General features: G+C 43.7%; 2 protein-coding genes across 3 annotated transcripts in view; one reads left to right on the top strand and one right to left on the bottom strand.

Moving 5' to 3' along the window:
* itpk1b (inositol-tetrakisphosphate 1-kinase b) overlaps positions 1-11464 on the top strand; it is a 43126-nt gene extending 31662 nt beyond the window's left edge. Inside the window, exons 6-11 of the mRNA XM_023994467.2 lie at positions 3928-4026; positions 4546-4586; positions 5132-5297; positions 7245-7312; positions 7427-7589; positions 8155-11464. Of these exons, the coding sequence (XP_023850235.1) occupies positions 3928-4026; positions 4546-4586; positions 5132-5297; positions 7245-7312; positions 7427-7589; positions 8155-8489 (872 nt within the window). The 3' untranslated portion in view covers positions 8490-11464. The remainder of the gene's footprint in view (positions 1-3927; positions 4027-4545; positions 4587-5131; positions 5298-7244; positions 7313-7426; positions 7590-8154) is intronic.
* A 410-nt stretch (positions 11465-11874) lies between these two features.
* plk4 (polo-like kinase 4 (Drosophila)) lies at positions 11875-20611 on the bottom strand. Of its 2 annotated transcripts, none has more exons than XM_023994466.1 (14): positions 20398-20611; positions 19557-19652; positions 19026-19121; positions 18762-18876; positions 15564-16542; positions 15364-15455; positions 14908-15236; positions 14699-14803; positions 14484-14586; positions 13783-13932; positions 13412-13640; positions 12781-12874; positions 12419-12669; positions 11875-12258 (listed from the first exon to the last, which is right to left on the bottom strand). In XM_023994466.1, exons 1-14 carry the CDS (start codon positions 20425-20427, stop codon positions 12159-12161), a joined length of 2769 nt encoding a protein of 922 aa, XP_023850234.1. In that variant the 5' UTR covers positions 20428-20611; the 3' UTR covers positions 11875-12158. The 2 variants fall into 2 exon arrangements, with proteins under 2 accessions (XP_023850234.1, XP_023850233.1); XM_023994465.2 differs by lacking the exon at positions 20398-20611 and adding an exon at positions 19827-20057.
* Positions 20612-20717: the final 106 nt, after the last annotated feature.

The following is a 20717-nucleotide window of genomic DNA, read 5'->3' as shown; positions in this document are numbered from 1 at the left end:
TGGAGGGACTGCTGAGGACCGCACAGACACATCCAGGCCCAGCCCATCCCCAGCACAGATTAGTCAGCATGGGCTGAATAAAAACCACTAAGATTGATTGCCTTGCTTACATAAAGACTGCCTTCAAAGCAGTTCACTGTTCCTTTATGGACCTGTTCTGTTTGATTGATCTGATGAAGTTAATCAAGACGTCAGCGGAGGTGCTCTACGACGCCGTGTTGAAGATGTTGTTCTCTCACAAAGATTAATGGATCATTTTATTTTTACTGTAAACTCCTTACAGCGGGATATGGAGAATTATGGGTTTACTTGCAGGGCACACAGAGTTTGGAGTTCAATTTGAAATATTGAAAACATCCCTGGTTTGGCTCTGAGCAAGGGAATAGAAGAGGAGCTGGTAATACTAGGAATGTAGCCTTAAATAGCAACATTTAGATTTCAATCTACTGTTAACACTGGACTTGTACCAGTATAGGCCTACTTGGTAATCCTTTGATAATGCTGATAATAACTTTTGCAAAGAAAATGTGAAGGTCAGTTTCACCTGTGGCTGCTTGCCTTTATAGAAAGAGTTCACCAGTGTCCGGTATGAACATTCCAATCAGCCAGGCCTCCTTAAGACTGTCGTGTTTTTTCCCTTAAGGATCAAACCCTATTGATAACATCCTTTTAAGATGAGAATCTCTCATTTTAATTGGGTGTTTTGTCATGGTAGTATTGGGTCTGGTATAGTACTGTCCTACTCCAGATCCCCAAACTCTGAGCGGTTCCACAGCGTCAGGCCAGCCAGTGGTGTATGCTGTCTGCTTCGAGTCGGACTGACGTCCCGTAAACGTCTGCTGAGTGCACACAGTGTTTAGACAGAGGAGGAGATTGATCCCCTGCACTCAGAGCCAAACGGCCAGGGCCAAGCACGACACCAACGCATAACATACAGACCGTGTGCTTCACTCACCATCACCACCATCCTCATATCCTCTCTAGTCTCTCTTTATCTGGGCCTGATGCTTCCAAATGGCCCTTTTTTTAGACTTTTTTTGCTCAAGTCACGATCCACAGGTATGGGAACATGTGATGGCGGTCTTTTTGGATTTAAAGTCAGTTTTTGTTCTCACAGTTAAAATACATGTTGGGTCTTTGGATTGTTTTTGAGTGACGTTAGTCCGACATTACTATCCCCTCCCACAACAACAGCAGTGTGTGTGAATTCCGAGCTCAGCTCAGTTGGGTGATGGGTAAACCCTCCAGGCCTCTGTCTCACTCATCACGCCACACTCCTAGGCTGCTGCCACGTCTCCATTGATAGCCACTGACAGAACAGGAGCACCACAGACAAATACAAGTTAAGGAGCACAATCACATTTTGTCTTGTATTAACAATCAAGTGATGTTTGTGCCTAGGTTATTTTAATGTTGTATGTTTAGCTACCTTAAAATCAATCTGAAAGCATTCTATACTTACGCATTTCTTTTAACTTGTATTCGTTAAGTTGATCCTTCTATTGTTATTAAATGTTCTGTTGGTGATTTATTGCTTCCTTTTTGTTGATTATTCTAACAAAAGACAGCCTGTTTTTAAGGTTTGTTTTGATAAGAACCTACCCTATCCGTATTAGGGGATTGTGATTGGACCTATATGTAATGTAGCCAATCTCATGCTGAACAACTGGGCTGGCAATATGGGAAGCGGACCCATGGCTTTGACACCTTGGTGATCCCCCTACTTCCTCCAATCACCCCTCCCCTCCTGAGTCAGCTGCTCATGACTGCCTGGGCGATCACTCCCTGACTGGTCTGAAGCGCAAGTCATCTTGTGTAGTGTATGTAAAGATGGTGGATAAATGAAGCTGTTTACCTATGAAAAGAATATAGTTAATTGACTGTGTATGAACCAGAAAGTGAGATTTGTCTCTACCTTTTCTGTCTTTGATGTATGCTCTCCACATCCACAATGTGATCATTGAGCTGTGTGTCTGTGCAGCCTATCTGCGACCACAGCTCAGCAGCATTCAGTGGTGTAGCCACTAGCCAGTGAAATACAGTCCTGTGGGTTTCTCCTGACCTCAGCACAACTCACCGGAAGCACCGACATCACATTGCCCACACAACACAAACACTGTAGTGTTTCTATTGTGTTTTTGTCATCAGCAGCAATATGCCAGCGCTTGTTTTGGCCCCGACACTGATTTTCTGTGTCAAACGAGCTGCCTTATCTCCGATACCCAGGAAATTACTGCAGAGCCCCAGAATTTTAATATAGCAGAGTTCCAGACTGCGACCATTTAGTTGCATTTTGCGACCCTTTGACTTGGCTGTGCAAGTTAAAACTATGATTTGGTTGAACAGTACACCTAAAATAAAGTGCTTTAATTTCTGCCATGAAAGAGCCTACCCTGCCCCTGCAGTGCCCGTTTTGCTGTGGCCGTCTGGCTTCTGTGGCCCACTCCCTCTCCCTCCAGCTGTGGACTCTATTAAGAGGGTGAGAGAAATGCGTTATTTCAAAATAAGTTGTGGGTAAAACACTAACACAGTTTTGAAAACAGGTATGCTGTTTTCTAGCTGAAGAGAGGAGGGTTTCAGCTTTATTAGGGGTATTATTATCATATTATGAACATCTTTTTTTGAAGTAACGGATGTTTCTGGTATGTCTTTGAGATGTGGCTCACGCGAGCTGCACATTGGCCATTTGCAAAATCAGAAAATTCTGGATCCCTGTTTTGACAGAAAAATATAGCCACAAAAGCCTAATTGTCAACCCAAAATTCATGGGAATCACTGGTTTATCTTGCACATAAAAATACTTCAATCATACATTCCTGCTTGGACATGTTTGACAATTTTTTATTTTTTATTTAATCATACTATAATCACTCCGTAGTATTTTGTTCAATAAAGCTCCGTGGATGACTTTTAAAAAATGACGACTTTGTTCTATTGCGTTACGCCAGGAGAACATTTTTGGTGCGTTCAAAAAAATGGACTGGTGCCACCAGGGGAAAACGTTAGTCTGGAGCCCTGTAACGGCTTACACGAGGTCAGATTTACTGTGTTCTACCTGCAGGATGTTTGTCCGTCATATCCTGGGATGGTAGAACCTCTTACTTCAAGTCTTATGAGAGGAGATGGAGAAACAGCCACCGCTGCAGGCCACTATGTAAACAATGAGAATGAAGCTCTGATTCGATTCTCCAAAGTGCTACACAGTCTGTGACAAGCACTCCCATCCTGAGTATGTGTACTGTGCATGTACTGTATGTACACCTGTCTGGTTTTGGAAGAGCTGTGGACTTGTCCGGTGTATGTTGTCTGTCGGTCTAGTAGTCTTTGTTATTTTCTGTCTGGTCCTTACCTATGTGTTGTCTGGTGCTGTGGCGTCTCTGGGCGGAGCAGGCCAGACAAGGTTGGCAGCTTCCTAGTTTATTTATTTGAACAGGAGCCTGTTCTCCTCTCTACCTCCTCTGCTCCTCCCTCAGGTGGCAGCTGTGTGTTTTTGGGTTCTCTAATCCAACTGTATAAAGGAAGGGAGTGACGACAGGGTACTGACACGCACACAGGTGGTGTGTTTGTGTATGTGTGTCTAAAATTGGATGGCCTTCTGCCTCTGTTATCAGATGACAAGTAGCTCTCGTCGGTGTTTTGGCTGTGTGAGTAGGGTATGTTTGGCGTCACAGGTATTTTTAAAAAACTAGCCATCTGAGAGAATACGTCAGTCGGTGTGTTTTGAGTTTCTGTGTGCGTGAGAATCTGTTCTTGGATAGTCAGGCTGAAACAAAGAAGGACTTCTGAATGACATGCTTAGGGATTTTTTTTCCTTCAACAGATTCACTGATATTAAGATGGGGTTTTCCTTCCTAGTTCCTACTCTCTTACTCATATCCTTTCCTTCTTCTGTCTCCCCTCCCTCTCTTCATCTCCCTTCCTCACTAGATGAGAGAATCTGCTCTCCCCCGTTCATGGTTCTGAACACAGAGTGTGGTCCAGATACACTGGAGAAGATTGAGAAGCATGGACTCACTTTCCCATTTAGTAAGTCCCTCCCTTTCCTGTTTGATAGAGGAAGAGGAATTGTCACTTGACCCAGATGATTACACAGGGTCCTTCCTCCTCCTAGCTTTGTAGGGGTTGACATTAGGAAACAATTTGTAGTGAGGGGAAAACTGCCAAACACTGGTTTTAGTATCCACACATTAGCTACACAGCAATTAGTTTATTATTTAGGAGAGTGGCGTGGTTTAATCCTGATATTACTTTTCAGTGTTGAACTATAAATATCTTGGTTTAACTTCTGGAAGTTAATTTTTAGCTTAATTATTTTCAAACCCTCTGCTATTTTTAAGCCACCTTGTATGTCCAATTTACCAAGCTTTCTTTTCTGCTGACATCCATTTATGGAGAGGGGGTTTTGAAAGTTGTGGTCAGTGTAAAAATAACCCACTGTCATCTTGTGACGGTCATGTTTTTTCTCAACACGGATGCCATTGGGGAAGTGTGGTTTCCTCACAAGCATTTTCAACCTGTTCTTCTTCCTCTCCCTCCATCTCTCAGTTTGCAAAACACGAGTAGCCCATGGAACCAACTCCCACGAGGTAAGTCATGGTGGGGAAGGGGGATACCTAGTCAGTTGCACAACGGAATGTATTCAACTGAAATGTGTCTTCCGCATTTAACCCAACCCCTCTGAATCAGAGARGTGCGGGGGGCTGCCTTAATCCGTAACAGTTGTTGGTTAACTGTGTTGCTCAAGGGCAGAACTGCAGATATTTTTTTTACACCTTGCCGGCTCAGGGATTCGAACCAGACCTTTCGGTTACTAGCCCAACGCTCTTAACAGCTAGGCAACCTGCGCTTAGGGTCACAGATTAATCAAACCCTCGATCGTTAGCTAAATCCCTGTAATCCATTAGTGTCTCTAACTAAATAATAATTTAACACATCAAACACTCTACAGTTCTCTGTCAGCCCAATCAATAGCCGCTTCTCCGTCCGCCCATATGGTCAACATTCATATATGTGTATGTCATTGAACCAGTCAAGTCTGTGGAAACGGGCTGGATGAATGTTATGGTATATGGACAAGTTTATGAATGAAATGAGATTAACTGTATTGATGACCTCTTCTCCCTCTCCACAGATGGCCATCATCTTCAGTGAGGAGGACCTGAAGGATGTGAAGCCTCCGTGTGTGATCCAGAGCTTCATCAACCACAACGCGGTGCTCTACAAGGTGTTTGTGGTGGGGGAGTCCTACACACTGGTGGAGAGACCCTCCCTCAAGAACTTCCCCGCTGGACCAGCAGGTGAGGAGGACCCAGGAGACTGTCTATTTATGGGCACACAGCGTGCCATGCTGAGGAAAGCCTACAGCCCTGCTGTCCTCCTAACAGGCCCAATAAAATACCTCAAGGCTTTTAAACATCTTTAAGACTGGACTCCCACTCTCTTTAAAAAAAAAGGGAGTGCAGTGGATTTGGTTGTTTATAAATGTTGGTCAACTTGTTTTTTCTTTGATTTCATCCTCTAGAGGAAGAGCGTGGTGTACAGTCAGATTGATATCTTATTCCTGCATGGCAACCAGTTGTTTTCGATACCAAACGTCATGAGGCAATCGGAGCATTGATTAGGCTGAAGTAATCTGAATGTGGACCTTTGCCCTGACAGAATAAGCTGCACCATTTGCATCCACTACAGTGAAAGCCCTCATGCAAACCAGTCTGGGCTTCAGCGGAATCGTTGTCTTTTACCTTCTGAAAGAGACTAGGGTCATCCCTGTGTGCTGCAGCACAGTGAACATATGCAGTAAAGTGCCCCGACCGGCCATAAACGCACCACACCTATGCTACTGTATACACAGCGTGCCGTCCAGGGCATTGGCCAGGGCGTTGTCCAGATTTTAAAACAAACCCGCACTATGTATAGAGCAGACAAAATGGATTATAAACAATGGGAGGTAGAGAAGGGAGGACTGGGTTAGGTAAGGAGAGAGGGGTTGGGTGTTTAAGCACCTCAGTGTTGTGAAAGAGGGCCTGGTGTCAGGAGAAGATAAGGTCCCATCCCACCGCCCACGCTCCCAGCAGAGGTGATATGTGCCTAGGGGTCTTTCCTTCAGCTTTCCTGGGAATGATTTGTGTAGCTAACGCTTCCAGTATTACCACACCCTGGTAGTTCGAGGCCCTGGGCTCGTTTCGGACAAAGTCCTGCTTTACTTCAATCCTTCCTCACCCTCTCCTTTATAAAGCCATCGCTTGGTGTTAATGATTACAAATGTGTGCCTTGTAGCGAGGTTCTAACAAGACAAATGGATTACTCCCTTTACATTGGGTAGGGCTGGAAATCAATCTGTCTGTTTTTGCTTGAGGGAAATCCCTGCGCTGAGTCAGACCAAATTACCAGCCATATCCCTATTACCAGCTACATGACTGGTAATGGGGATATACATTGTGTACAAAACATTCTTGAAACTGTTGAGCGTGAAAAACCCAGAAGCATTGCAGTTTGAAGTGGATTTAAAAAGTGACCTCTAAGGGTTCATAGCTGTCACCTGGGGTGTCTGTCATGGAACGAGTCCGTAACGTTTAGTACACTCAGTTTATTAAGGCCATTGAAATGGAGTGATGTATGACCATTACAAGTAGGAGTTGTGTGCGTAAGATATGTCTTTTTTTGCCAGACATTGAGTTTATTTTCATGTGTTAAATCATCCAAATTCTTCATCATTAGGCTTTACTTTGGCTTTAGTGTTTGTTTTTATAATGATTAGAGATGGTTAAGATAATTGAGCATAATTGATACATATCCACTGTCTGTATCAACCAATGTGAAGAATGAATGGATCTTGCATGCTTGTTGGAGGGAATAGAGCACTCCTCTAACACTCAAACAAAAATATTATTCATGAGATTTCTGGTCAAGTAATCTTAAGGACACATGCACGCAAGGCCAACGGCAGCTAATATACGCAAGCCTAGAATTTATTTTATGGTAACATCACTGTCTATTTTTTATTGCGCGGAATCTTCCCATTAGTGCACTTGAAGTTGAATGTGATACTGGTACCACTTCATTCATTGTTTATGGCTGCTCCTGTGCCTTTGTTTCCATCAACCAGTGGACTTTGCTGGACATTTGTCGCTCAAATGAGTTTTTGCTACCTCCTAGTGCCTGAGATGAGAACTGTACACCCATAACAAATAGTTCAGTAGATGTAATGTGTTATCTGACTAAAGTACATGTTTTCTCCATTACAGACAGAAAAGCAATTTTCTTCAACAGTCATAATGTATCAAAGCCAGAGTCCTCTTCAGACCTGACCTCTGTAAGTGCAATACATTAACATACTTAAAATCATATCACCTATATCTGTTTAAAACCAGTGTTATTAAATGCTCCTAGTTCAGTAGACTCAGACTTAGTCTTCTTCCTGCCACAGAGGGACAACGTGGAGGGGGTGTCCCAGCCACCCAGTGATGATGTCATCAGAGCGCTATCCAGGTCCTTGCGACAGGCGCTGGGCGTGTCCTTGTTTGGCATCGACGTCATCATCAACAACCTCACGGGCCAACACGCCGTCATCGACATCAATGCATTCCCTGGTGAGTGGTTTGTTCCTCTGCCGTAGGGAATAGGAGTAGATGAGTGTTTCTGTCATTCATACTCAGTTTTACCATCTCTACCAGTATGTCATTTCAAATCTTTGAGAGATTGCTTTAAGGCATTGATAGCCTGCGTGACATGGTCTTGCTTGGAGACGGAGACTAGGTGTCTCGAAGAGAGTAAGCTCAACAATGATGTCACCAGCAGTCTTAAATGAGCATTGAGCATGCTCAGAGGCGAGTCTAGCATGCCTCTCTTGACTAGGGCCGTTGCTATGGTAACACTGTTCTCGGGTTGCACTCTGTTGCCACCTTTAACGGTTGGAGTGTGAGGAGAATGGTACTGAGCTAATCCCTACTCTCTCAAACATTCACCCTTTGTGCCTCAAGGACAGAAGCTAGGCAGTCAAAATACAAGCAAGAAGTCCTAAAATAAGACAATTTTATTCTTTAGTCTTCCATTCATTTACCTCTACTGTACTTTTACCATCAGCTGCCCTCTGTATTGGAGGTGGGATATAAGCATCGGTAAGCCATGTCTCAAGGCTCACCCTGTTCTCTACAGGTTACGAGGGTGTCCCAGAGTTCTTCAACGACCTCCTGACCCACATCACCAGTGTGCTTCAGGCTCACTGCCCCGACAGCCCCCCAGCCAGCGGGCAGCCCAAAAGCCTGGCATCCAGCCATAACCCCAGCGCTACGGTGCCTACAGCCCAGACCCCGGAGTCCCCAGGCTGCTGCAGCATGCTGGGGAAGGAGGCCAGCAGCAGCCCCTGGATCGTGGAGGGGGATGGGAACCTGAAGGGCCCCCGCCAGAGACTGGGCTGTAACTCAGCCATGTCCCCCAACTTCCAGCAACACTGTGTGTCCACGATAGCCACCAAGGCTTCCTCCCAATGACTGCCATCCTCTTCCCCCTTAGCCCCCACCCTGTTCTAACCGCGAACAAAAACAGATGATGATAATGGTGACGATAATGAATAATAATCATAATAATTATGATATTAAGTATAATATATCTGTAATCTAAAACCAACTTTTTCTATGTAGATCTTGATGGTGATTGGGTCTTTGATCTTTTCTTTTCTGCCTTTTGGATTTATTTTATTTGGTTTAATAAGACTTACAGTAATGTGAACTTTTGGGAACTCTGCTTGCTTAATTGCTGATTTAGTTTCTCTCTGTGAAATCTCTAATCAAGTGGTCCTCATGAGGTGGTTGGGGGGACTAGCCATGTCTGACCTTTGACTGCAGCAGTAAAGAAAAGGGCAATTAAACATATGCTCCAGGCACACAGGCACATTCACACATTTCCTGCATTTAAACTCACTAGTGATGTGTGTCTGAATGCCACTCTGTCATGTGTGGTTAGGGTAGAAGGGATGTATGGCTAGAGGATTGTCTGTATTCTAATACTCCTCCACTGGTTTGGACCAGCTGCCTGAGCTAACTGACTTAAAGCAGAAGAGCCCACTGTCATTTCCAAAGTTGCAAGAAAGTCATTGGGATCTTGGTGGACATTAGATTAGGGCTGGGCGATATCTATCGTCTTTTAAGGTATACCGGTATGGATCCTCATACCAGTATGGATTTTTACAAAACCGTCTAACACGTCAAACTCATTCTACGGAGGGTCGAGTGTCTGTGGGTTTTTGCTCCTCCCTTGTACTTGATTGATGAATTAAGGTCACTAATTAGTAGTGGGGTGGCAGGTAGCCTAGTGTTTAGAGCATTGGGTCAGTAACCGAAAGGTTGCTGGATTGAATCCCCGAGCTGACAAAGTAAAAATCTGTCATTCTGCCCCTGAGCAGGGCTGTTAATTCACTGTTCCCCGGACGCCAAAGACGTGAATGTCGATTAAGGCAGCCACCCCCCCCCGCACCTCTCTGATTCAGAGGAGTTGGGTTAAATGCGGAAGACACATTTCAGTTGAAGGCATTCAGTTGTACAACTGACTAGGTATCCCCCTTTCCCCTAGTAAGGAACTCCCCTCACCTGGTTTTCTAGGTCTTAATTGAAAAGAAAAACTAAAAACCGGCAGACATTTGGCCCTCTGTGGAATGAGTTTGACACAGAGGTTCTATAACGAGCTGTTGATACAGTGCTATATAAATGAAAAGTTGGACTACTTCACTGTCAGTGTTGTCCTAGTTTGGTTGTGTATATAACAATCAGCATGGAGAAATGTTTTTGTTGGTTGCCATACTAGGGTCATGCACTACTCATAAAACATATTCAGAACTTTCATTATTCAGAAACTAAAAATCTGCCAAATACCACCATACCATCAAAATCGGGAAAGATATTGTGATAATATATATTGGCCAAATTGCCCAGCCCTACATTAGATACAATTTAAATTGAACGCTGTTTACTTTCCTGTGTGCCATCTTATTGGCAAGGCTCTTGTCATGTCAATTTCATAGTCTTCACAACTACAGAAAATATTTTATTTATATCAAGATATATGTAGCACGAAAGTCTGAAAATGCCTGAATAATCCTTTTGATCACACCTGATTTATAAACATTTGTCAGCAGTAAAAGGAAAAAAATAAAAATCTCTGTTCATGTGACCAAGTTAAATATGGATGTTTATAAAGGCCTTTGAGTGTTTATGTCAGATGTGGTTGAGGTTTATACAGGTGTTTTATGCAAGTATTAAGAAGTCCATGTCCCTGCTTCTCAACTTGATTTGCGCTCCTCCAGCTGAAAGATGAGGATCACATTCCGTTTGTATATGTGGGTGTTTTCAAGAAGAATTCCAGAATTCCAATGCTTTAGTGAAAATAACCTGACTGTCACACAGTACTGTTTTATGGACTTGAAATGGCTGGACACAGGAAACTCTAACTCCATTATGACTCAATGGAACGTCTGGGCCTCTTTTAAAAACGGTATGTTCAATTGGTATTGAACACACTAAATTGGCAAGTTTATTTTTGTGACCATTAAATTAATTGTTTCTTGATTACAATGCTAAGGATTTTTGTTTGTTTTTACTTTCAGCCTTAGGTGCCAGAAGTCTGTCAATATTAAACAGTGAAACACCCTGTAGTCCACCTGCTGCGCTCTCTTGTATAGCTGGTATCGACAGACGCCAAACTCCCTGTATGAATCCTATTGTCCAGCTGCTGTGTCCTTTTGAGGTGGCACAAAATTAGGTTAAAATAGAGAGAACATCTAATTTGCTCCTAATGTTCAGAGAACCATTTAGTTTTTACTTCTATTTGACTGAAATGTAAATGTTAACATCTTTGTCATTTCCTAAGAACAATTTATTTAGCGATTTTATGGGGGGAAATTATTTTTTTATTAAATGGAGTGAGCGAGTTGAACAAACAATGGATGTTTGTCAGACGAGTAGTGAAATAGTTGGTTGGCAAATGAAACTATCTTCAGAACTTCGAGACCGAGCAGCTTAGTTGCCACTGTCTTCACCCTTAGTAAGCATCCAGTTGAAGTGCAAGGAAAAGAGTACAGGGCTGCCAACTCAATGTAAAAACAATAGGGCATTTACTTGAGCACAGGCTTAGTCCTTCAGCATGTACGTAGAATAAGCAGGCTAGCAAATTGAATCGACAGAGGTTACTTAGCCCCAAAGGCCTAGTGACAATGACTGACAATCTAAACAGTTTAGCCATTCCACCTGCAGCCCTCCGGGACTAGCGTTGAGTAGCAATGCTCCTAAAGCCTTTCCTAGTGAAGGACACAGATCCTCAACCCTGTAAACAGTGACCAAGGAGAGGATGTCTTAACCAAGCCATGCCCAGTATGTTGTGAAAAMACTGACATTTCTGTACACAACTATACTGTGTCTCGCATTGTTTTTCATTGTGCTTCTAAATGGGAAATAAATATTACCCCTACTTACAACCTTTATCATTTTTTCACCCTGACAATGTCATTGTGCTTTCAGCTTCCACCTGAATGTTCACTTGGAAATGTATCAGTTCTTTAAAGAAACTAATTCTAAACAATGACTTCATTAAATGGCTAAACCAACAGGGGAAGAATAATCCCTTTTTTTAAATAACCAGTATCGTTGAGAAATTGCCACTATTCTAGTGCTTCAGCCCAGATAATGAGAAACAAATGTCTGTTATTAAATTAATTCCCACAATGTTGTATTGGGTTTCTCACACTTGATAGGCCTCATGTCAATACCATACACCAGTAAGGTATGCTAACATAACAGCTCATCCTTTAATATTTTAGTTTGTTGTAAACATTTACTTTCATGCTGATGCAAAAGTGAGAAAGAACAAAAGACCCCTGAACACAAGTGCGACTGAACTCTACCCAGCCTGCAGATGTTTATTGCTTCAGCTTTTATGCATCTGACATTTCATGGAGATTATGGTTTGACAACGTAGAAAATTACAAGATTATACTGTACAACATGGGCACTTTATAAAATATATATTTTCATAATTTTGTCTGTACATAAAAACAATATTTACAAGCACACTTGAGAGGTATGTATGTCACGGTATAAAGCCTATAATAGCGTCTCCTCCCTGCAACAGCATTGTACTGGGACGTTGCAATGCTGCTGAGGTTGTTTGATTCAGCGGCGTGCTGCTGGACTGGCTAACAGGCCCAGGATGGTGGAGAGACAGTGCAGCTTCTCCTTCACAAGCTCTGGCAACTTCTCATTCTCTTTGTACCTGGAGCAACAAGCAGGAACATGTCAGCAAAAAGGGGTTGACAACTACCATTCCTCAAATACAATCATTTTATATCAAAATGACGAAAGATGGACATTGACATAGTACTGTATGAAAGGGTGGTGAAGCCATGGGTCAGTGCTGTGTAAGTGTTCAGTACCTGGTGGTCCGTCCCTCTGGAGACGTGTAGGTAATACAAGAGACCCCTGCCTGCACCACCAGCTGGGAGCCATCGTTGAACTGCACCCACACCTCTCCACTGGTCAGCTGTGAGGCCCAACCAATGTTTGGCACAAAGACGGACTTGAGCACTTTCCCTGTGTTGGTTGTGTGGTCTTGTTTGACCGACAGCGGAGAGCAGTTTTTGTTCACGCTAGCCGAGGTGAAGTCAGACCCATCATAGGAGATCATCTGAAGTTTAGAGAAGAGAAAAAGATTCAACCAGAAATATCTTACACTTCCTAAATAAAAATGGATAGCTTAGTTGATAGAATGTGAAATGTTGCTTCGGGAGAAACTCACAGAGGGAGTAATGTGTGGGTGCTTGGGCGGTGATGCCACATCTACAGGGGCATCACCGCCCAAGGGGCAGGGGGAGTCTGGGATGGCAGGTCTCCTGGGAGGGATAAACAGATGCGCAAGATTAGTGACAAGGACTGGGACTGACAGGTGACTGGATATCTCAACAAACTGTTTGGAGGCAAAGTATGACTGACTGATTAGAACTGAAATAGTGTCTGCATTCTGCAACATGGTGCTTTCTTTAAAGGGAAATGTCAAAAGAATGTAGCTTCATATTCGTCACCTCCAGCACCACCACAACATCAAGATATGTGAAAATGGCACGTTTCTATGTTTTGTAGTAAAAAAAGATAAGAGGAAGATAAGTGTTTCCAATGACATCAATGACCATCATGTGATTTTAACCAATTATGAGAAGGCATTTCCTACTAATTGTCTAATTGGTTGATGATGTCATTGGAAACACTCATCTTCCTCTCTTTTTTACTACAAAACATAGAAATGCACCATGTTGATGTTGGGGTGGTGCTGGAGATCAATATGAAGTTGAACATTTTAGAAATGTCCCTTTAAGTGCTTCCAAACGTGACAATGTCCAGCATTAACAGACAGTCATGGCTCTCTTGCTCACCGGCCGATGGTGATGGGGAAGAAGGGAGTGCTCTTGGCACAACGCTGCTCCTCTGCAGTGATTGCAGTCTCTAGAGACAGACACATGCTGTGGCCCTCGTCAGACAGCTTCACGTACAGCCTGCTCTCTGGGCTGAGGCCACTCAGACCCACCTCTCCCTTCACCGTGTACGACTTCCCACTCTTCTCCACCACACGGACCAGCTCTGACGTCTTGTGGGTTTTTGCTCCTGTCACAGCATAGAGGGGGACCACAGGTCAGGATGATTTAGTTTAACTGTGCAACAACGTTTCAATCTCAGAAGGAAAATACACCTTATCCTTCAAGGTCATTATGTTTCATATAATTGATGCTTTCTACATGATCCTCACCATCGTAGAAGCACATCTCCAGGTCTGCATTGGGGGAGTTCTCCATCAGCATACACTTGCCATACTTGGTATAGAGGGTAACTTTGGGAGTCTTTGATTTCACCAGCTGCACAAACTTGGAGGCATACTGGTATTTCTTCCAGTACTTCTCTATTGAAGACAGAGGACAAAGGTTAGTTGAAATCAGATTTCCAACATATTTATCGAATTGTGATTTTACATCTTTTGTATTTTACCCCCTTTTTCGATCATGTCTCATCGCTGCAACTCTCCAACGAGCTCGGGAGAGGCATGCGTCCTCCGAAACATGACCCGCCTAACCGCGCTCCTTAACACACGCCAGCTTAACCCAGAAGCCAGCCGCACCAATGTGTCGGAGGAAACACAATTCAACTGGAGACCGGGGTCAGCCCACAGGCACCCGGCCCGCCACAAGGAGTCACTAGAGCCAAGTAAAGCTCCACCTGCCAAACCCTCCCCCAACAACGCTGGGCCAATTGTGCGCCATCCTATGGGACTCCCGGCCAAGGCCGGTTGTGGCACAGCCCAGGAATGAACCTGTAGTAATGGATCTAGCACTGCATGGATCTAGCACTGCATGCGATACAGTGCCTTAAACTGGTGTGCCACTCGGGAGACCCCAAATTGTGTTTTTTAAATCATGTCACTGCGAGACGTCACTGTCTGGTATTGAGGTGTACCCGGTAGGTCCTCATAGCTGCAGATCAAGATGTCTTCAGGGGGAGCAGGGGGGCGGTCTAGCACAGGAAAACCCTTCCCCTCATTGGGCTGGTAAATAGTGACCTACAGGATCATGGTCAAAGGGTGACATTAGTGTTTTGCCATTATTTCACAGACATACCATGATACATCTTCTCTGAAGGTTATGAAGTGTTGTGTTATTCCTGAAACTCACCATCAGACCATCACAGGATATCCTGAGGACCTCTTTGCCCCTCTCCTGGGGGCCCTGGCCCTTGAGCAGCTCCATACACACCTCTCCTGTATCCAGAATGCTCACCTGGGGAGAAGGAGAGAGCTGTAGGGCAGGCAGGCATAGCACTGTCATTGAAAGCAGATCAGTTGAAAAGACAGGGGGATAACTAGGGTGTATGTCTGTCTTACCACAGCGTTTTTAGTCTTCTGTCTGATGGATTTCAGTCTTGAAGCACACAAAGGAGGGAGCACATCTCTCAGGGACTTTTTCTCCTTTTCTACACTTGGTTTGGACAGACTCTGCAGCTCTTCCCCATGACCGGGTTGCCCATTCTCCCTATAGGAGTCAGTGTTTGAGGTGTGGTGGAGGTGGTGCTGGTTGTGGTGGAGGTGAGGACTGGTGCCTCTGCCTGCCGGTTTGTCACTCCAGGTGTTGTGTACACCTAGAGGCTCCCTGCCACTATGGAAACTGCCACTGCTGCTGTGAGAGGTGACATCCGTGGGCCTCGGAAACAGGCCTGGTGAGGCAGGATGAACAAACAATGCGGTCAAGCTTGTGAGAAAATCTTTATTTTATAGCTTTTAAATCTTTACATTGGGATATAAGATTAAGATACAGCAAAGAAATGAGTAGGTGCACTATACCTTCTTTACTGAACCAATTCTGTACACCTTCTGACTCTTGTAACTGCAGGTTTAGTGGATGTGGTGGCTGTATAGAATATGAACATCCTGAGCTGAGGAAATAAAGGGTACATACATGTATCAGTTAGTCAGACAGACGCAGCCATCTTAATTTAAAAAATGACATTCTATTAATTACATCACACTGGGTCACATCTTACCTAGCTGTCTGTTTGACAGGCACCAATGGTAGCCTTACATGCTCTGCGAAGGGTTGTGGAGTGTCCTTATAGCTGGAGGACATGGGAAAGGCCAGTCTCTCCGACCCAGTCAGCATCTCCTCAGAGTGGCATCTCTCCAGCTCTGCCTGCCCCATCCCCTGGGCTGGAATGACAGAGGAGCTAGACCGGTCTGAGGAGTGAGTCCTCCGTAGGTACCGGGAGTGGGGACGTCCACTCTCCCAGCCCAGAACTGCCCTGCTCCTCCCTACTCTGTCGGAGTGCTGCTGCCACTGCTCAACCCCCTCAAAGCAGGCGCTGCTTGGCGGCCGGGGCAGTGTGGGGATAGGTGCCATGCGGTTGGGCAGGGCAGGTCCGATCACATGTCTGGCTGCTCTCCTCTGGAGACGGCTGCTGCCTGAGGTGGATGAGGTGCAGGCTGTAGAGATGGTGGCAATGCCACTGTCCATGGAGCCTGGCTCACCAAGGCTCAGCTCCTTGGTCCTGGCAAGCAGGCTTTGGGTCATGAAGGGGTGGTCCAGCACGGCAGACAGGCTGGGCCGCTGCGCAGGGTCCTTCCTCAGCAGCTGGCGGATCAGGTCCTGGGCCTCCTGGGACACATGGCTGGGCATGTCATACTCCCCCAGAACCACCTTGTTGAGGGTGTGCTTCACCGTGTCTGTGTCAAATGGGGGCCGGCCCATCAGGAAGGCGTAGAACATGCAGCCCAGAGACCAGACATCAGACTCCAGGCCGTGGGCACTGTGGGTGGCCACCTCTGGGGAGATGTAATTGGGTGTGCCACACATGGTGAAGTGCTTCTCGCTGGGGAGCTTCAGCTGGGTGGCCAGGCCAAAGTCAGCTATTTTAAGGTTCATATTGCTCGTCAGCAGCAGGTTGGACAAGGTCAGGTCCCGATGCATGATGCCATGTGTATGCAAGTACAGCATACCTTTCACTATTTGATGCATGAAGTGCTGTGCTGTAATGTGAAAAAAAAACATATGAAAACAACTGTTATAAAAGGAAATGAGGACAGGTGTCAAGACATGTTAATGTAGATTTCATATGTTAAGAGATGTATCACTGACACACTCTAGGGTTGGGCGGTATCCAGATTGTCATACTGTTTCGGTACCATACCAGGGTAGGGCTGGGCAATATATCAAATTAAATTTGATCAATTCTAATTTAATGTTTTTGAGCAATATTACAAATGCCTGAATTGTAGAATCAAGTTTTTTTTGTAATTTATTTTTATGAGCGTTTATGTCCGCTTTTTGGTCTTGTCTCGTTCGCTCCATCTGTGCTGTGCACCTTCCCATTTACACCAGAGATCTGTATATAATGATGAGATGCTCATGTTTCCGCCCTAACAATGAGAGTCGTTGTCCCAAAGGCAGGAAGGCAGGCGACAAGCTTAGCATAGAAACGCACTGGGCTTATTTTTGACAGATTTTGGTGAATGAAACCTCTCGCATCTCCTCTTTCTCCCAAGCCCCTCCCCTCCATCACTCACAACAACCAAGATGAGAGATCACTTCTTCCTCTCTGACAAACGGTTTCAACTCGCTATTTGCATTTGAGGTTGGGTCCAACAGAGTCGGTCATATGGAAACCGAAACAGAGACATCATTTTACTGTAATAGAGAAGAAGTTACCCTGTTTATGTTTCAACTCCTCAAATTTTGAGCAGAGCAGACACTACTAAAACATATGTACCAATGAACAATCATTCTGTAAAATGTATGCCGAGTTTGTTGCGCGTGATCCAAATTGGCTAAACTTGAAATATGAATATTAGCTGGCTACTCACTAGCACATGGGCTTGTGCTTGAGAGATTGTTTATGAGACTGGTGTTCATTTTCTATTATTCCTGCTACATTATTAGTGAATGTGCATTATGCATGGTTCTGGTTAAATTTGTTACAAAAAAATTTTATAGACAGACCTGAAAGCCAGATGAATGATAATTTTTTTCATAGTTATTAGTGGGTCTTATGGTTGTGGAAGGAATATATTCAGCCTAGGTATAATTACACAAGCTCTGAATTCATTAGATTATTGCTGACTGTTTTAAAATGCAGTGGGTTTGAACTTTAAATTGTACAACAGCTTATTTAAAGAAAAAAATTGAGATATTTTAGGCCATATCGCCCAGCCCTATACCGGGGGATAGGGTATTACCGAATGTGCACACAAGGGGCACAAATTTTTACAAATGAAGTAAAAAAAAAAAAAAAAAATAATAATAATAATGAGCTTGGCGCACAAAACAATTTAGGCAACAGGGATCTTGATCCAGGAGGGAATTGAATGTCTCTGCTGTAACCAAGAAGCTTGATCTGGACATCTAGCCACTTAGCTGTATATAATCTATTTTACATGCTGACCACACCGCTCGCGTTGCAAAATAAATTTAAACATACATGTTATTCAATTATTGCACTCACACTGCTCGCGTGCGCCAACGAGCGAAATGCGTTGCCAAGCGCTAAAATAGAAGTCAGTTCTATTTGTGACGCTGAACAAGTCCTGCCTCTCCCATCTCCTCATTGGTTTATAGAAGCAGATACCCACTTGCCATCTCCTCATTGGTTATACCCACGTGGGTGATTGAAAGATGAACTTCATTTGGTCGGTCGTCATGATAACTAAGAAAGTTAGATGCCAATCGCCATATAAAGTCCAAAGAAGAAAAAGCCTGGGAGGAGAAGCGATGACTAGAAACAATTCGGTTGACTGTATTATGTGTGGATCAATTGTCGGAGTAGAGGACTCAAAGTTTATATCCCAGGACAAATTAGCTAGCAACAGCAAGCTAGTTAAATAGGACAAATTAGCTAACAACTGCAAGCTAGCTAGCTAAATTGCCATAAATGGTTAATACTTTTTGACCTGTCCCCAAATTAATATAATTAGTTCAGAGTTTGTTTTGATATTTCAACCTGCGTGTCGTGATCTCATTTGGTGTGGGGGGACAAAACAGTTTGTGCACGATGGCGCGCGCGGCCGGTTTGATGTACGGTGTAAGATTTCTTATAGTTAGATTTCTTATAGTCCCCAACAATTTTTATTTTTATTATTGTATATTTTTTTTTACAGAATTGAAATTCATACCATCTGTATTTCGAAATACCCCGGTATAAACGGTAGATCGCCCAAGCCTAATGCACTCTCAGGTAAACAATGAGACTGACCATCATCCTCTGAGAAGGGCATCTTCCTGTCTTTCAGGTATCGACTCATCTCTCCATTATGGCACATCTCCAACACCAAGTACACATAGTTACTGTCTTCAAAGTAGTTGTACAGCTGCAAAATAGCAAAATTACAAGCCAAAATGTTATATCAGGATTAACACAGTTATGTAAATTAGTAAATAAGACCTTATTAAAGTAGCACCAATTTCAGCACTACAATGATATACCAAAACAGGCCCAACAAAGTTCAACCATGCTTACCTCTAGTATTGACGGATGCTTCAATCGACACTGAATCTCCACTTCGTTACTCACGCGCTGGACCATACCAGATTTGTGCATGGCTTTTTTGTCAATCTGAACAGAGAGGGGAATGATAGAGATAATTATACAGTGAGCATTATAATACACTGCTTTAGTCTTGTGGTAAACAAACGATCGGTCTTCCACAAAGAGAGTGAGAGCTATCCAGAAACAGAACAGACTGTCTACACTTCCAACAGTCCCCAGGTGACCCCTGGGAGGGGGGCTTAGGAAAAATACAAGACTCTGCTAAACGCCACCTGGTAGTGAGATGGTGATGATGAGTGGATAAGTCTTCACTGTGTAGGCTGTCAATATTTCTAAACCAGTGATTTGTTTGCTTGCACTTGACAAAAAACACTTTGTGCTGATGAGTTCTTACGTGTTTTTACCATATGATGATACAGGAACAGCATGAAACAAGCTTACATCATAAAAGTAATTGGATGTGGACTGTATAGCAACTTTAAAAAAATTGTACGTTCTTACCATTTTGATCGCCACCTCCAAGCCAGTGTTCACTGACTTTGCCCGGTAAACACATGCAAAGGAGCCCTTACCAAGGAGGGTGAGAACTTTGAAATCCTGAAAAAGAGAATGAAAACATTCACATATATGCAATATATAAATCCAAAATCAATAAGCTAATATTTACATTACAACAAATATTACTAGAATATGTCCTATAGCTAGGCCTATGTCCAACAAATGGATTTGCCCGTCAGCTGTTTTTGACAGAGGATGATTCTGATGTGATACCTCAATCTTTAGCTCCCCAGCTGTAAATAAGATTCTCTCCTCATCTTCACTGACTTTGCATTTAGTTGTCAGGTTTTGAAATAAATATTTAAAAACGTTGTCAAACATCTTCTCTCTGATATGTGTCATGTAGCCGACTAGACATACAGTGACTGAGTACTAGACTACAACAACTGTGGCTAATGTTAACGTTACCATTTGGTCGTTATGGCTAGCCAACCGTCAGAAGTAAAACATCAAAACACCTGTCTCTGTCATATAGCCAACCAAAACCTTTAATTATCCCGGCTCTCTTCCCGCTAATGAGCAGGCGTTGTGGTACCGGTCACCTGGCAACAATAAACCGTTGCGGTAAATCGCAGGGGACATGTCTCAGTCAAAATAGTCAACAACAACTCGGCTGTAGTAGCCAGTGCTACTAGTTTTAGCCACCAGCTAGCTAAATAAAAGTTACTCGTCTGCGTTGCTGACTACGAATTATGCAAAGTTGGTAACGGTTGTAGACAACTGACGTTCGCTTGCTAGCTAATTGTACTGTATTAGCTGCGGGTTAGCTAGGTCGACAACTCACCTCGATTTTATCGCCGATTGAAACACTCATCTTGCTTCTTACTTGTCTTCCCAATCGATACAAAATTATTATTCAAAACATGTTCATCCAGGTAAACTCATCAGCGGCCGTAAACGACCTTTGATAAAACAAATGAATGTTGCCCCTCCAAAACTTTCGTATTTCTTCCATTTTGAAAATATCCGCCCGTTACCCTCGTGGTCACGTGACTGTATACGTCATATGGCAACAAGCAAATGTTGCCTTCTCAAGCTAAGGAGAGCTTTTCAGGAACAAAAAGCACTAGATGCCTTAAAATAACATTTGGTCCTCCTTCTGTG

The sequence above is a fragment of the Salvelinus sp. IW2-2015 genome, linkage group LG9, assembly GCF_002910315.2.
Source record: "Salvelinus sp. IW2-2015 linkage group LG9, ASM291031v2, whole genome shotgun sequence".
Lineage (NCBI taxonomy): Eukaryota > Metazoa > Chordata > Actinopteri > Salmoniformes > Salmonidae > Salvelinus > Salvelinus sp. IW2-2015.
Note: the sequence above shows the minus strand (reverse complement) of the source record. Positions and strands in the feature narration are given on the sequence as shown.